The following is an 18,247-nucleotide window of genomic DNA, read 5'->3' on the forward strand; positions in this document are numbered from 1 at the left end:
AATGTACGCAGCAGATTTCTTATGCAGAGTGTGGATGAGAGCTCTTAAAATCACATTAACTTTGATGGTACTGTACAACTCTACAGATTTGCCAAGTAAAAATCTGCAGTGTATTCGCTGCGTGTGAACATACCCTAACTGGTAACTTGCAGGACACTGCAGATAAGGTAAGGGTGCACAGACATTTTAAACATAGTGCACGATAAGAGGTTAAGGTAGGCAATGTTAACATGATGGCAATAATTTGTTAGATGCTGACTGTGCCTGACCTCAAATGGGAAGAGAGGGCATCACGGGTTTAGACGCTGTTTAGCAGGACTCTTTACATTCTGTAATATTATCCCCCCACCCCCACCCCCTCTGGCGTTGACACCTGTTCAGCTCCCCCTTACACAGCTGCCCAACATCCACACAGTCATTCATTTAAGTCTAAGCAGATGCCATAGTTCACACAAAACCTCCCTGGCATGTTCTAATGCATAAAATATGACACTTATGATATTTAGTTTTCTGAGAAAATCTGTGTTATTGACTGAACAAATGAATTAAGTGCCCTCTAGTGTTAGCAGAGGGAAATGTTCCACTGGGGAGCATTTGGTAACAGATCTATTAACCTTTAGTCTACGTTCACACTAGAGTTTTTTGCGGATCTGTTACAATAATACAACTGCATGCATCCGTCATGAACGGAACCGGTTGTATTATGTCTTATATTGCCATGACGGATCCGTCATAAACACCATTGAAAGTCAGGGGACGGATCCGTTTTCTATTGTGTCAGAGAAAACTGATCCGTCCCCATTGACTTACATTGTGTGTCAGGACGGACATCACATTGCGGACATCGCTTGCAGCGTTATTCTGTCCACGATAGAAGCGCAAACCAAATGGAACGGAATGCATTCTGGTGCATTCCGTTTCATTCAGTTCAGTTTTGTCCCCTTTGACAATGAATGGGGACAAAACTGAAGCGTTTTCATCATTATGCAGCTGTCACTAAATAGTTAAAATCAATAAGTCATGCTACAAAAAGTTGCAGTGTAACTAAGGCCTAAAACCTAGGGGGTCATTTATTAACCTGAAATACGCCTATGAAGTGGGCAGGGAAGGGGACGAGCCCACGACACGTCCACATTTTCTACGCCTGTTTTAGGATTAGAAAATGGTCTAAATGTAAACCTTGTTAACCTCCCCATCTCTTAGGGTTCTTTTCCATCCGGATGTGATGCGTGTAGCATCCGGAATGAATTCTGACCCATTCACTTCAACGAGTCCATTCACTTCAACGATTGGTAACCATGGCAACCAGGACACGCTACTGCAGTCCTGGTTGCCATGGTTACTTAGCAATAGTACAATAGTAGAAAGAAGATTCATAGGTACCTGCTGGGTGCTGCGATGTTCGTGTCCGGCCGGGAGCTCCTCCTACTGGTAAGTGACAGGTCTGTGCGGCGCATTGCTAAATGAACTTTCACTTACCAGTAGGAGGAGCTCCCGGCCGGACACAGACATCGCAGCTGCCAGCAGGTAAGTATGAATCTTCTACTATTGTACTATTGCTAAGTAACCATGGCAACCAGGGCTGCAGTAGCTTCCTGGTTGTCATGGTTACCGATCGGAGCCCCAGCGATTAAACTGGGACTCCGATCGGAACTCCGCTGCCACCAATGATCGGGGGGGGGGGGGGCGGGGGGACGATGGGAGGCCGCACACTGGCCACCAATGTTGTTAATGCTATAGAGGGAGGGGGGCCAATGGGGGGCGCACACTGTGCCACCAACGAATTATTACAATAGAGGGAGGAAGGGGGTGGCTGGGGGGGGCGCACACTGTGCCACCAACGATTTATTACAATAGAGGGAGGAAGGGGGGGGCGATGGGGGGCGCACACTTTGCCACCAACGAATTATTACAATAGAGGGAGGAAGGGGGGGGGGGCCGCACTGGCCACTAATGATATTCAAACTGGGGGGGGGGGGTCTGCCCCCTGCTGCCTGGCAGCCCTGATCTCTTACAGGGGGATATGATAGTACAATTAACCCCTTCAGGTGCGGCACCTGAGGGGTTAATTGTGCTGATCACGGCCCCCTGTAAGAGATCGGGTGCTGCCAGGCAGCAAGGGGCAGTCATGTACACAGTTTGTAGTATATTCTAACTAGAAGCGTCCCCATCACCATGAGAACGCCTCTGTGTTAGAATATACTGTCGGAAATGAGTTTTCACAATCTAACTCATATCCGACAGTATATTCTAACATAGAGGCGTTCCCATAGTGATGGGGACGCTTCAAGTTAAAATATACCATCGGATTGGAGAAAACTCCGATCCGATGGTATAAAAGTCGGGGAGCCAGCAGGAGATTCGGAGGATGTGGGGCGGTGCTGGGTTCCTTCACAGTGAGTGTGGCTGGGCTCCAGAAACGCTAGTAACGGCTCCTTGGGCTTCTTACTTGCCTTATTTACATATATATAAAATAGTTTTTTTGACACAATAAAAGCACAGAAAGCTCTGGGGAATGAATATTGCGGATGTGCTAGCGGTGATCTAGCAGCCCATCCAGGTGACAGGTTCCCTTTAAAAGACAGCTGGGTTCAGCAGCAAAGTGTCTCTGTTTTGGGATCTGAGGCATGGCGCCATGCTAGAGGGCCGAGAGCCGCACACTGGGAAAACGGGCCTCCTGAAGCCTGTTGTGGACCGATGAAGATTGTACCGCCAACAAAGTGATTTTTTTTTTGTTCTGTGGACTTTCCTTTGTGTGAATTAACACTAAGGCCTCTTTCACACGGGCGTCATATTTTTGGCGCGGATAAGAGGCGGCTGCGTTGCGGGAACACGCAAGATTTTTGCGCAAAACATTGTAATGCGTTTTGCACTCGCGTGAGAAAAATCACGCATGTTTGGTACCCAAATCGCGCATATTTGGTACCCAAATCCGAACTTCACAGAAGTTCGGGCTTGGGATTGTTGTTCTGTAGATTGTATTATTTTCCCTTATAACATGGTTATAAGGGCAAATAATAGCATTCTGAATACAGAATGCATAGTACAATAGCGCTGGAGGGGTTAAAAAAAATTAAAAAATTATTTAACTCACCTTAATCCACTTGCTGGCGTAGCCGGCATCTCTCCTGTCTCTTTATTTGCAGATTGCAGTCAAAGGACCTGTGGTGATGTCACTCCGGTTATCACATGGTCCGTCACATGATCTTTTACCATGGTGTTGGATCATGTGATGACCGGAGTGACGTCACCACAGGTCCTTTGACTGCAATCAGCAAAGAAAGAGACAGGAGAGATTCCGGCTACGCGAGCAAGTGGATTAAGGTGAGTTGAATTATTTTTTCATTTTTTTTAACCCCTCCAGCACTATTTTACTATGCATTCTGTATTCAGAATGCTATTATTTTCCCTTATAACCATGTTATAAGTGAAAATATTAATGATCGGGTCTCCATCCCGATCGTCTCCTAGCAACAGTGCGTGGAAATTGCACCGCATCCGCACTTGCTTGCGGATGCTTGCGATTTTCACGCAACCCCATTCACTTCTATGGGGCCTGCGCTGCGTGGATTATTGCACCGCAACGCACAATATAGAGCTTGCTGCGATTTTCACGCAACGCATAAGTGATGCGTGAAAATCACCGCTCGTGTGCACAGCCCCATAGAAATGAATGGGTCCATTGCACCTGCGCGGAATACTCGCCCGTGTGAAAGGGGCCTAAGACTGGAGATCGTTGCTTTGTTTTTGCCTTGTGTGTGAATAAACACTGAAGTTTTGCTTTACAGTTTTTTTGCCTCTGTTCTGCGTCCGCTTACCCTGCCTACCAGAGGGAATCCCCACACAGTCCATAAATTGAGGATCTGCAAAATACGGATGTGGTCCATGTGCATCTCACAATTTTTGCCAGCTCCATTGTAGAAATACCTATTGTTGTCCACAAAATGAAAGAATGACGGGACCCCGGACATTATGGAGGGGGACACATGGCCATACTGGCATTTGCCTGATGGCTGTCTGCCCTGTGGGATTGTCTGCCCATTGACAGGATAATTATTCTGGGAGGGAGTTTTGGAGGGAAAAGGGTTTCCCGCCCTTGTGGGATCACTGGGCAGAGGAATATTTCTGCCTAGTGAGTGTCCTACAATTGGCTAGAATTTTAGCCTATGTTGTTCCAGGGTTTCAGGGAAGGTTAGCGGAGCCCTGGAGACGACATCTGATTGGTTTATTGGAATGTTTGGGGGGCTATAATTGTCCGTGCTCTGCAGGCTGGGCTCGTCTTTGATCTGAGCCTACCTGTGGAGCCGGATTCTTTGTGCGTTTACCTTAGGATGGATTTCTTGATGGAGGAGCTGTCGTCTCGGGCTGCTGAAGAGGGTGCCCTGGAGTGGATCCAGGATTGTTTGGTACAGCTGCGTGCCCCGGTGTTCCAGCCAGCGGTGGAGGCATCGGTGACGGCTATCGATTGTTCCCAGGATGGGGGAGAGGCTGCGATGTTCGTCCCTACCGTCGAGGTGCTGAATGAAGTTTTTGAGCTGCTGGACCTGCGGGGTGAAGCGGTGGCGTCTGGATCCTGTGAGAAGAGCCGTAGACTGAGGTCCCAGAAGAGGAAGTTCTCGCCAGCCACTGCGGAGCATGCGGGGCCGAGGCTGCAGGATCGGAGGTGTGCCAGTGGTAGTCTCGCGAGAGGACGTCGCGAGATTACGCCGTGTACGTCTGGAGCGGCAGGTCAGAGTTTGGCAGTGCCAGGGGACAGCAGGAAGAGCCGCAGGCCAGTTTCTAACCCCGCTCTGCGGACCTGTAGTATCGGATCGCAGGGTCTGGGGGGACCGTTGGAGCTTGCGGGCAACGTTCTTCAGGAGCAGGTGGACTCTGCATCGGGACCGCAAGCCGGATGGGCGAATGCTGCTGCAGCACCTCAGCCTGGATCGTCTGCTATGTCGGGTGAGTGGTCAGTTGCACAGCTTGCCCCAGTAATGTCATCCTTGTATAGAGTGTTATCCTCTCTTGAGTGTTTGTTACCTCGGTACTCGCCCCCTCCCCCTCCTCAGATCTCTGATGCTGAGCCGGTCCTGTGTAATGTTGCTTCTGCCTGGCTTGCAGCTGAGGGGTTGGGGGGGGGGAGGCTGACAGTATTGTTGAGCCGCTTACGGTTCAGCGTTTACCTGTGTTAGACAGAAGGGGGGGTATTGCTGAGAATTGTTTGAAGGAGGTTTTGCCCTGTTCAGTATCGCCTTTAGGTTTTCATTTATCCACGGCTGTTAAAGAGAAAATCTGGGGTGGCGATTATGTGGATATTCTATCTCTCCTCCCGGCCTCTAAGGATTTGTTTCTAAGATGTAGCGCAAGGAGGAGAGAGTGGAAGAGGATAGGCGCCGTCCGATTCCTCGCTCATTTAATAACTGGTTGCAGGCATTCTGTATTTTTGCAGGTGTGCTGGGTGAGTGTTTTCCTGAGAGATGTTCGGGATTGTTTCAAAATGTGGATATTGTGTTAGATGCGTACAAAAGTTTTGGGGGTTTTGGTTGGGTCCAGTACGATGAGAATTTTAGACAGAAGTTGGTGGTTTATCCGCAATTGCAATGGGGCACCAAGGATGTTGGCTTGTGGCTGAATCTGTTGGTGCCTCAGAAGTCTCTGGTGGTTAGTCAGAGAGTATCTCCGGTGGGTGGTGTCATGAAGAGGGGTCTTTGCTTTGCTTACAATGAGTCGCAGTGCAAATGGCCTGCCACATGTAAGTATAAGCACGAGTGTGGGTTTTGCGGAGCAAGTCACCCAATGTCACGGTGTTTTAAAAAGGCTAATTTGCCATCACAGCCGCTGGCAAAAGAGTTTCTTTTTAAAAGCATCAACGCCGGTAAATCTGGCGAGAATGGTTCCCTGGCTAAACAGGTTTCTAAATCGGCAGATAGCTGATTTGGTTGCCAAGGGTTTCACTGAGGGTTTTGTTTTGCCTCCTTTCTCTGGAAAGGGATGCGTGCTGGTAAAGAATTTACCTTCGGTTCAGCAATTTCCATGGGTAGTGGCGGAGAAGTTGCAAAACGAGATTGCTGCTGGAAGGGTGACTGGCCCCTTTTCGGTGCCACCTTTTGAGGATTTTCGTTTATCTTCTCTGGGGGTGGTGCCGAAGAAGGAGCCGGGTACGTTTAGGATTATTCATCATTTGTTCAGTCGCTGAATGATGAAATTGATCCGTCTTTGACCAAGGTTTGTTACACTACGTTTGATGCAGCTGTTTCAGTGGTGAGGATGTTTGGTAAGGGAGCTTTAATGGCGAAGGCAGATGTGCAATCGGCATTTCGGCTCCTCCCCATTCATCCGGCTGCGTTTAACTCGTTGGGTTTTCATTTTCAGGGTTTATTTTATTTTGATAGGTGCCTTCCGATGGGCTGTTCTATTTCTTGTTTTTATTTTGAGGCCTTTTCCACTTTTCTTGAATGGGTGGTTGCAGCACGGGCTATGAAGGGTGGGATAGTTCACTATTGAGATGATTTTTTGTTTGTTGGTCCGGCCGATTCTTTGGTTTGTGCGAAGGTTTTATCAGTTTTTTGTGGCGGTTTGTGTGGATTTTGGGGTTCCATTGGCTGAGGAGAAGACTGTGTTGCCTTCTAGTTGTATTGAATTTTTGGGTATAGTGTTAGATGCTGGAGTTGGGGAGTTTAGGTTACCATTAGATAAGGTTAAGAAAGTTTGTTTATTGATTAAGGGTTTTTTGTTGCGTCAGAGTGTTACGGTTAAGGAATTTCAGTCGTTGTTGGGTTTGTTGGCGTTTTGTTGTAGGATTATGCCCATGCGTAGGATTTTTTGTAGGCAGTTGGCGATGAGGATAGCGGGGTTGCGGAATCCTTGTTTGCATGTGTCGTTGGACAGAGGGATGGAGGATGATTTGTTGGTTTGGTTGAGTTTTTTGCGGGATTTTAATGGTAGGTCGCTGTGGCAGGAGGAGTTTGTGGACGCTTGTCAGTTGAATTTATTTACAGATGCAGCTGGACGCGTGGGTTTTGGTGCATTCTGGGACGGTGGTGTGCTGAAAGGTGGCATGAGTCTTGGGTGGAGAATACAGTGTTGTCTAATTTAGTTTGTCTGAAGCTTTTTCCAGTAGTGGTAGCATTAGTGCTTTGGGGTAATTTTTTTCAGAATAGACGGATTCGTTTGCGTACGGATAACAAGGGAGTAATGTATGCGGTTAACTGTTTATCTTCCAGATGTCCGTTGGTTGTTAAATTGTTAAGGCATTTGGTTTTGTTGTGTTTGAGGAGGAATGTGTGGATCAAGGCTGTGCATATCCCGGGTGTTAATTATGATGTGGCTGATGCTTTGTCCCGTTTGCAGATAGATCGGTTTCGCAGTTTGGTGCCATCGGCTGATGCGTTCGGGACTCCTTCTCCGGAGCATCTGTGGGGGCTGATCTGGAAATAGCGCTGAACCTGCTGAGGCGGTCAGTGGCAGTGTCAACATGGCAAGGTTACCTGTCTGCGTGGTTGCTTTGGGAACGCTTTATGGGTGGTTTGTCGGTGTCACCATGGGCGTTGAATGAGTCGCCGGCTTTGTTGTTTTGTTTGCTTTTGTTTGAGGAGAGATTGGCGCATAGCTCGGTTTGTCGGATTCTAGCGGGGGTGTCGTTTTTACTTAAACTGTTTGGGTCGGGGTTATTTGCGGATTATTTCTTGATTTGACAGTTATTGAAGGGTTATAAGTCGGTGGGTCATTTGCCGGATGGGCGGTGTCCCATTTCCCCAGGGTTGCTCATAAGGTTGTGTGATGTTGCAAGGTTGGTTTGTTTTTCGCAGTTTGAGGTGTCATTATTTTGTACGGCTTTTATTGTCTTATTTTTTGGGGCTTTGCAGATTGGGGAGCTTTTACCTCGTTCTCGTTGGGCTAAGGGAGGTTTGTCTTTGAGGTAGGTGGTATTGCAAGAGGCAGGGGTATCTTTGTTTATTGAGAAGTCCAAGACAGATCAGGCAGGTAAGGGATGCTGGATTAGAGTGGGGGCGATTAAGGATAAGAAGATTTGTCCGGTGTTGGCAGTGGGGCGGTATTTGGCGATTCGGCCTGTAGGTAGGTTGGATTGTTTTCTGGTTTATGAGGACTTATCCCCCCTGTCACAGTTTCAATTTAGGGCAGTGCTAGCTAAATGTTTGGGCAGTTTGGGGTTAAGTGCAAAATTTGTTTCTTCTCATTCATTCCGTATAGGAGCTGCGACTGCGGCAGCACAAGCAGGTTTGAATGAGTTGGTTATAAGAGGGATTGGCAGGTGGTCTTCTAACAGGTATAAGTTATATGTCAGACCTCATTTATTAATCATGTGATTTATTAGTTACAGGTGCTGCAGTCTGGATTCTAGGCCTAAAGAGGGCTGCAGAGAGGTGCTATGGATCGAATCTATCGTTTTCAGCTGAGGCCGTCAGGATATACTGGGCCAGAGTTAGAGGACTTCGCTGGTCAGGTTTGGTTGATTTAGTGTTACATTTGCATGTTGTTTTTCCTAACCCGAATATTATCATTGTTCACTTAGGAGGTAATGATATAGGTTGTTTGGACACTATGGAGTTAATTTTCCAGATGAAGAGGACATTTTCGGATCTGCATCGTCTGTTTCCTGGCACTCGCCTGATCTGTTCGGAAATCATCTGCAGACGCTGTTGGTTAATGTCCCCAGAATAGAAGTTCAAGGAGAAAGTGCGGAAGAGGATTAATTGGGCGATGTTTAGGTTTATGCCTATGTGGGATGGTTTTTCATTCAGACATGTTGATTTAGAGAGTGGAGAGGCAGGCCTTTATTTTAGAGATGGTGTGCATTTATCGGTGATTGGTTGCGATATCTTCAACCTCAACCTGCAGGCGATTAATGAAATAGCGGTTGGTGGGGTGGGGCCGCGCCGCCTTGTTAAGGCGGGTTTGGCCGGTTGGGTGAAGTAATGATAGTCGTCCCATGATGGAATGGACTCTGATATAGAGATATATATTTATGGTATTGGAGTCTGAGTTTATGACTAGGCTCTTAATTTAAGTTGTATTTGGTATTTGTTTAATAAATCAGGCCTTGGCCGTTTACCTCCACTCTCTAGTCAGTGTATTTTGTTATTTGATGTTATGCATGTTTAATAGTTTTGCAGGTTGAGCATAATATACCATGTATTGCCATGTTCTACAATTTGTGGCACATCCATAGAAATGAATGGGTCCGCTGTGAAACTGGCAAGAAAAAAAAACAAGGTTGCATACATTTTCCTTTTTACCTAAACTAGAAAAATCTCTTTCATGTAGGCAAGAGGCAAAATAAAGCTGCAAACAGGTTGTAAACCCCGCGCTGCTCCTTCATGTACTTCTGTGCTCCAGGTGGACGTCTCATCCACTGGTGGCCCCATAGTTAAACCCATTTATACAATTAATGTGCCATATACGCTTCTTTGGCTCTGTTCACATTGCATTTGGTCTGTACATTGGCGCTAAACATCAGGAGTATTCCACAAGGTATACCTCTGACACCTGCCATTGTATTGCTATAGTGCCATATGTCAGCCATTGTTCAGAAGGCAAGAAACAAAGGTGTGCCGCACAGTTTTTTTTACAATAGCCCACTGTATAGGAAAGGGCAGTCTGCTGTGCTTTCCTGAACTATTAAAAAAAAAGTTACACCAGCACATATCACCCCATCGGGTTAACAGTGGCCTATAGCTATGTTCACTGTATGGCATATCATCCAAACACCGTGTGAACATGACCTCATTACAGAATGTTCAATGATGTGCCCACAGACAAAGGCTAATTACTGTATTAACTGTATGTGATGCTGATAAGGTAGTAAGAGTAATGATGGAGAAGCTGGCATTTATTAAAATAAAGTTTTCTATGGCTGGAGTGGGTTATGCCGCTAGGATACGCTGGGATCACACTGCACATTTTAATGTACTATTAACTGCATACAAATGACTGGGATTACACCACAGTAAGTGAGAAGGATCATTTTACGTATCACAATTAATTTACTAAATAGATTTTGTGCATTGACACTGGGGGATTCTCGTGACCAGAACTGTTACTTCTGAGTAATAGGGGGAACATCAGAATGTCATTTCAATTCACATCGGTGACACCGCTGGTACAGGATTGAAGCCATCACCTGAAATGACTGGATTGTCTTATGGACATCATTCACCAGGGTTGCCAAACAGAATTATTTTTTCTGGACAAATTATCCCAAAATCACGGACATCCAATGCATTTTACAGACAAACTAGAAAACCATAATGATTGATAAAGATTAAAAGTTATACATGTCTATAGTACCATACACTGAAGAGAACTCATTACCAGCATTTACTGTGAGCTGTAAAATGATAATCACCACCAAAATAAGCTGCGATTTTGTGTGCATCATGGGAACGCAATGAAAAGGAACGGAATGCATTCTGGTGCCCTTCAGTTGAGTTTTGTCCCCATTGACAATGAATGGGGACAAAACCGAAGCGTTTTCCCCACTATTGAGATCCTATGACGGATCTCAATAGCGGAAAGGGAATGCGCCCAATCTAGTCAAGTACTACCAGCCTCAAAAAAATCACTGATATATCTATTTTTTTTCATGGACATAGGAAAAAGGTTGTCTATTTTTATGTACTTTCCAGAAATGGATGGTTGGCAACCTTATCATCCACCCCCACAGCTGTGCCACCATTGCAGTCACCTCACCTGGGTCCAAGGGGGCAGAGAGTCGCTTCTTCAGCCGTCTCCAAGTCTTGGATGCTCTGTCCCTGAACTGTGCACTGTACATCCTGCTTCTTTCCTGTGTCCCCTCAGCCATTCTGCAGCTCATATCCTCACAAACCCCCCTAAAATCCAGATCCAAGCGGCATGAGGAGGAGCCCCCGGGAGGCAGAGAGCCCAACAGCAGCCTCCATCCAGAGCTGAGGAGCTGGAAGTTGTGTGGAAACTGTGAGACAGCCTGTGGTGAGCAGTGACTGTATGTGTGTATTATGTGTCTGTCTGCGGAGTCTGGAGGGCAGAAGCTTCTATTTATAGGCTGTGTATGTATATACGTGCCCGGGACATGCCAGCATTGCCAGTGCCCTCTCACACATACAGCAGCTTGCACTGAATGTCTCTTCTACCTCCTCCTCACATACACCAAATGCACACTTTACTAACAGGATTGCATGACACCCGCCTTCCCCCCCGCCCGACTACTATAGCCTAGCATTTGTCTTCAGAGGCGTAATTTGAAGCTTCTGGGCACCAGTACACAATTTGTAACAGAGCCCCCACCTACCATGTGCTATTGTTAATACTAGTGACTTTTTCATTGCCAGGCTCGGGTCCTAGGTGTGACTGCCACCTCTGCATTCCCTATGGCTACACCCACGTCTGTCTTAGGCCTCATGCACACCACCGTTGTTTTGTTCCGCATCCGAGACGCAGTATTCATGCAGACTGCACTCTGTGTGCTTTCTGCATCCGTTGCTCCGTTCCGTGGTCCACAAAAAAAAAAATAACCTGTCCTATTCTTGTCCATTTTGCTGATAAGAATAGGCAGTTATAGAAATGGCTGCCCGCGCCATTCCACAAATTGCGGAACGCACACGGATGCAATCTGTGTTGTGCGGATCTGCAATTTACGGACCGCAAAACACACAACGGTCGTGTGCATGAGACCTTAGACTGCGTTCACATCTCCAGTAGAGGAACAGACAACCAGAGTTACCGTATACATCATAGCCAGACACCAATGACTAATGGGAACCAGAGCGTTTCTGGCATAAATTCAGCTTTTCTGCCACACAAATATCATTGCAAGCGGTGGTATTTGTCCAGTAGAAATCCGTCAAACCTGACAGATCTCTTTACCTCTTATAGTCAATGAGGATCTGGCGGTGTCCGGCTATGTCAGAACAGAGTACTGGATTTACCCGCCACGTATGTGAATGTACTCTTAGGCTCTGCCAAATCTGTTGCACAACGGACACCGGCAGTGGCCGACAGACACTATGGAGGGTCCTCTGGTTCTGTTTTCATCATAAGAACAAAGCAGTACACAGTGTTATTTTTCCTTACACTGTGACAGAATCTGTGATGGCGGCTCTGATGCAGATGTGAAGATAGCCTTCAGTATACAAGCTGTGTGGGTGACTGCAATCTATTGTGCTATGAAAGGAGTCCCATTAATATAAATATAGAGTGCTGAACTGTCTGGCCAGATTGCTTAACAAAAAGATATAACCATCATTCATTGGGCCAGATTTATCATGACTGACAGCTCACTCCACATATGGCTAAAGTCAGTTTTAGCCAAGTCTGATTTATGATCGGCCCTTTAAGACTGTAATAAATGTGGTTTGACGGTAGCAGTTTATCCGTCAGTAAGCAGCTTTACAAAAGTCGCACATCTTTACGAAAAAGTCTCTCGTTTTTATGAAAAAGTTGCATGTTCTATTAAAAAGTCTCATAAGATAAGCATGGTCCTCACTGGAGTGAAATTGCGACTTTTTTGCGACTTTTTAAATAGTCCCAATAGTAAATCTGTCTAGAGATTCATTTACATAAGAAAACACGCCCACTTTCAGAAAACTGGCGAGCATAGTGCAGAGCAGAAAAAAGTCACAAATATGTGCGCAGTTTTAGCATTTGGGACTTTTTTGGGGACTTTTTCACTCCATTATTCTGACCTGAGCTAATGATAAATCTGGCCCATTATCTTTAGCAATATCGCTAAAAGTTTAATTTTACTCGTCTGGTATTTAAATATTATGGGGAACATGCTCTTAAAAATGGTGACTAATGTTTGAAGGTGGGTTTGCACATAGGTTTTTCTGCACTCTTGCATTCTTGGTGGTGTTTTTTGTACCTGAGGTTTTTGGTGAATTTTTGCAGTAAATACACCAGCTCCAGATATCAGCTGAAGGTCAATTGGAAATGCAGGACACACAAGCAAATTTAAGGGGGGGATTGGGGAGGAGTTATAGAATTTTTTTAATTTGGTGACTTTTTTTTAAATAAAACCTAGTATGCTGAACCTTTGGGGTTATTTCTGGCATCTCCTTCTCTATGGGGAAAAATGCCTATAGAGAAGGTTCTCAGAGAACAAAATGCTGCTAAAAAGCCATAAAAACTGCATGTAGTATGGAAAAAAACATGAGCGGCTTCAATTACATTTTTTTAGTGGCCCAAAAAATCTGAAAAAAATCATGTGTAGGAATTCTAAGAAAGATTATTCATATTTTTTTTTTTTTTTTTTTTAAGGAAAGCCACCAACACCACCCAGAAATTAGTAACAGGTATTGCAATGTATTTGTGAAAGGACAGATGCCTATAGACTGTGCACTAGGAATTCCATAGTCACAAGAGACGCAGTATGAATCTTCTGTAGGTGATTGTACACAATAATCCAGTCAGGAATGTCACGTGTGACCAGGCGTCATACACCACTGTCTTCCCCAGCTTCTCCTCTCACCATCCCACTTTCACTTCCTCTCTGTCTATCTTTATCTACAATGTCGATGAATGTCCCCAGCATTTCGGAGGAAACTCCATGTGATACAGTCATCAGGATGTGCATTCAGCTGTCACTTCTCTTCTGCATTTGGCATCTGATCCTCCCTAAAATTCCCCTCTCTGCTTCACATACACTTGGGGTGGTCATAAATAAGTGTTGGGGGAGGAGAAGCCTGCGTATAGTGGACAAGCAACAGCTGTAAGATCAGTCAGGAACAAATAAAACACTTGAGAAATCCACCAGAAAAGAAAACTAGACCTTATCATTCAGTCGCCACTGGTTATCTTATAATAAATAATAATCTGAATTATATAGCGCCAACATATTCTGCAGCGCTTTACAATCAGGGGGTTCAAGTACAGAGTCAAAACTGACATAGCAGAAAAAAGATCAATTAAAAACTAGAGGAATGAGGGCCCTGCTCACAAGAGCTTACAATCTATGAGGAGATAGTGGTCACAGAAAAGGTAAAGTGCTTGTTTGGTACAGTGGTCCGGCCATCTTAACAAAAAAGGGGTAGATATAAAGCCGATATCTGCAGTGCTTCTGACCGCAGGGCTGTGGTGGATACAGATGGTTCAGAGGAATAAATCTGATTCTTTTAGGCCCCTTTCACACAAGCGAGATTTCCGCGCATGTGCAATGCGTGACGTGAACGCATAGCACCCGCACTGAATCCTGACCCATTCATTTCAAAGCGTTTTTTTCATGCATCAGTTCTGCGTTGCGTGAAAAGCAGCATGTTCTATATTCAGCATTTTTCACGCGGCCCAGAGTTTTTCACTGGTGGTTGCTAAGAGATGTTTTTTGTAAACCTTAAAAAAACGCATCAAAACGCATTGCACCCGCGCAGAAAAAAACTGAACAAGTGAATGCGATCGCAGACAAAACTGACTGAACTTGCTTGCAAAATGCGGTGAGTTTCACTGAAGGCATCCGGACCTAATACGTCAGGCTCGTGTGAAAGAGGCCTTAGGCCCCTTTCACATGGGCGTGAATTGCACCCGTACGCATTGCACCTGCACTGAATCCGGACCCATTTACTTCAATGGAGCTGTGCAGATGAGCGGTGATTTTTCACGCATCACTTGTGCGTTGCGTGAAAATCACAGTATGTTCTATATTCTGCGTTTTTCACGCAACACAGGCCCCAACGAAATGAATGGGGATGCGTGAAAATCGCAAGCATCCGCAAGCAAGTGCGGATGCAATGCGATTTTCACGCATGGTTGCTAAGGAGACGAGGGATGAGTTGCCCGGGACCCCATTTACTTTATTATTTTCCATTATAACATGGTTTATTTTCTATCTTCATTCAGCAGGACCTGCGCTGACGTCACCGCGCTCACCAATGACGTCACCGAAGGTCCTTTTCCAGCCAGGTCCTGCAAGAAGACCAGCCAGGCTGCGAGATCAAGTGGATGAGGGGTGTTACTTTTTTTGGGGGTTTTTTACCCCCCCAATGGACCTTTTACTTAGCATTCTGAATTAAAGAATGCTATTATTTTACATTATAACCATGTTATATCCCCCAAAAATTTTTTTTACAGAACACCGATCCCAAACCCAAACTTCATTGAAGAAGTCCGGGTTTGGGTCTGAGTACCACAGTCAGTTTTATATCACGCAAATGCAAAACGCATTGCACCTGCGCAATAAAAACTGAACATCTGAAAGCAATCGCAGTCAAAACTGACTGCAATTGCGTACATACTCGCACGATTTTCCCGCAACGCACCCGCATCCTATCCTGCCCTCACAAACGACGCCCGTGTGAAAGAGGCCTTACTCTTCTACAGGCGTAAATTATGGACAGTTCAGGTACACTGGGTAATTGGTAACAGTACGCCCATTGCTTTCCTGGCATCATTGTATAAAATTATTATCTGACAACAAGTGTGTACATGCAGCAGTGGGCAAGTCTGGCCAATGTCAGGGAATGTTCTTAAAAACAAACTAGCAAGATCTGATCCAGTCAGGGCAGAGGTCCTCCTTTCAAAACACCTAGGCTGTGTGCCAGGATAATGTCTCAGTTTAGACCTCAATGAAACTTATAATGTGTCGGCAGATGAGAACCATTTGGCCCATCTAGTCTGTCCAATATACTGAATACTATGAATAGCCCTTGGCCCTATCTTATATGAAGGATGGCCTTATGCCTATCCCATGCATGCTTAAACTCCTCCACTGTATTTGCCGCTACCACTTCTGCAGGAAGGCTATTCCATGCAACCACTACTCTCTCAGTAAAGTAATACTTCCTGATATTACTTTTAAACCTTTGCCCCTCTAATTTAAAACTATGTCCTCTTGTAGCAGTTTTTCTGTTAAATATTATCTCCTCTTTTTCCTTGTTGATTCCCTTTATGTATTTAAAGTTTCTATATCCCCCCTCGTCTCGTCTTTCTTCCAAGCTATACATGTTAAGGTCCTTTAATCTTTCCTGGTAAGTTTTATCCTGCAATCCATGGACCAGTTTAGTAGCTCTTCTCTGAACTCTCTCCAAAGTATCAATATCCTTCTGGAGATATGGTCTCCAGTACTGAGCACAATACTCCAAATGAGGTCTCACTAGTGCTCTGTAGAGCGGCATGAACACCTCCCTCTTTCTACTGGTAATGCCTCTCCCTATACACCCAAGCATTCTGCTAGCATTTCCTGCTCTATGACATTGTCTGCCTACCTTTAAGGCCTCTTTCAGATGGGCGTTGCGGGAAAATGTGCGGGTGCGTTGCGGGAACAAGCGCGATTTTTCCACGCAAGTGCAAAACATTGTAATGCGTGAGAAAAATCGCGCATGTTTGGTATCCAAACCCGTACTTCTTCACAGAAGCTCAGGCTTGGGATCGATGTTCTGTAGATTGTATTATTTTCCGTTCTAACATGGTTATAAGGGAAAATAATAACATTCTGAATGCAGAATACATAGTAAAATAGCGCTGGAGGGGTTTTAAAGAATAAAAAATAATTTAACTCACCTTAATCCACTTGATCGCGTAGCCGGCATCTCTTCTGTCTGTCTTCTGTGCTGTGTACAGCAACAGGACCTGTGGTGGCATCACTCTGGTCATCACATGATCCATCACCATGGTAAAAGATCATGTGATGGATCATGTGATGACCGGAATGACATCACCACAGGTCCTGTTGCTGCACACAGCACAGAAGACAGACAGAAGAGATGCCGGGCTGCGCGATCAAGTGGATTAAGGTGAATTAATTTTTTTTTTTATTTTTTTAACCCCTCCAGCGCTATTTTAGTATGCATTCTGTATTCAGAATGCTATTATTTTCACTTATAACCATGTTATAAGGGATAATAATACAATCTACAGAACACCGATCCCAGACCCGAACTTCTGTGAAGAAGTTCGGGTTTGGGTACCAAACAGGCACGATTTATCTCACGCGAGTGCAAAACGCATTACAATGTTTTGCACTCGCGCGGAAAAATCACAGGTGTTCCTGCAACGCACCCGCACATTTTCCCGCAAGGCCCGTCTGAAAGAGGCCTAAAGAGACCAACTTCCTCATCATAGTATTGTTTATTACATGGGAAGTATCCAGGATACACAGCACTTGTTTAAAATTCTAGGTGTGTATTAAGAAGAAAAGGCTATTGAAATAAATGCCAGGTAATAATCCAGAATTTATAATCGGATATGTATATAAAACCAACTCAATTCAAAGCACCGCTTTTTAATATTCTTTCCCTCCCTTAGTTCCACATATAATCCAAGACTAGCAAAGAAAGCCAATGGGAACATGCTTTGAGGGCATATATAATTAATATATAATATCATAACCTGGTCAAAACTCCAGCATTCCTACAATGCTGTCATTACTAAACATTTCAAACCAAAGAACCCTCCATAAATGGTTCGGCTGACCCTATCAGTAAGGCGCCTAGCAGCCGAGCGTTCCTCCCGCAGCGAGTCCGCAATGCAGCATAATGCTGCCAGTGTTATCCAATACATTCTGCGCGAATGCAATGCGTGAGGTGAACGCATTGCACCCGCACTGAATCCTGACCCATTCATTTCTATGGGGCTGTGCACACGAGCAGTGATTTTCACGCATTACTTATGCATTGCATGAAAATCGCAGCAAGCTCTATATTGTGCGTTGCGGTGCGATAATCCACGCAACGGTGGCCCCATAGAAGTGAATGGGGTTGCGTGAATATCGCAAGCATCCGCAAGCAAGTGCGGATGCGGTGCGATTTTGACGCACGGTTGCTAGGAGACGATCGGGATGGAGACCTGATCATTATTATTTTCCCTTATAACATGGTTATAAGGGAAAATAATAGCATTCTGAATACAGAATGCATAGTACAATAGCGCTGGAGGGGTTACATTTTTTTTACATTTTATTTAACTCATCTTAATCCACTTGATCGCGTAGCTGGCATCTCTCCTGTCTGTCTTCTGTGCTGTGTACAGCAACAGGACCTGTGGTGACGTCACTCTGGTCATCACATGATCCATCACCATGGTAAAAGATAATGTGATGGATCATGTGATGACCGGAATGACGTCACAACAGGTCCTGTTGCTGCACACAGCACAGAAGACAGACAGAAGAGATGCCGGGCTGCGCGATCAAGTGGATTAAGGTGAATAAAATTTTATTTTTATTTTTTAAAACCTCCAGCGCTATTTTACTATGCATTCTGTATTCAGAATGCTATTATTTTCCCTTATAACCATGTTATAAGGGAAAATAATAATGATCGGGTCTCCATCCCGATTGTCT

General features: G+C 45.2%; 1 protein-coding gene across 2 annotated transcripts in view; it reads right to left on the reverse strand.

Annotated features, from left to right (window-relative positions):
- STARD8 (StAR related lipid transfer domain containing 8) overlaps positions 1–18,247 on the reverse strand; it is a 226,777-nt gene that overhangs the window by 161,312 nt on the left and 47,218 nt on the right. The window contains exon 1 of one of the 2 annotated variants that reach the window (XM_044305493.1): positions 10,693–11,064. The exons of the other annotated variant lie outside the window; for it this stretch is intronic. Within the exon in view, the coding sequence (XP_044161428.1) occupies positions 10,693–10,816 (124 nt within the window). The 5' untranslated portion in view covers positions 10,817–11,064. Of the gene's footprint in view, positions 1–10,692; positions 11,065–18,247 lie in introns of those variants that run through there. 2 annotated transcript variants of the gene reach the window in all.

Source organism: Bufo gargarizans, chromosome 9 (assembly GCF_014858855.1).
Source record: "Bufo gargarizans isolate SCDJY-AF-19 chromosome 9, ASM1485885v1, whole genome shotgun sequence".
Lineage (NCBI taxonomy): Eukaryota > Metazoa > Chordata > Amphibia > Anura > Bufonidae > Bufo > Bufo gargarizans.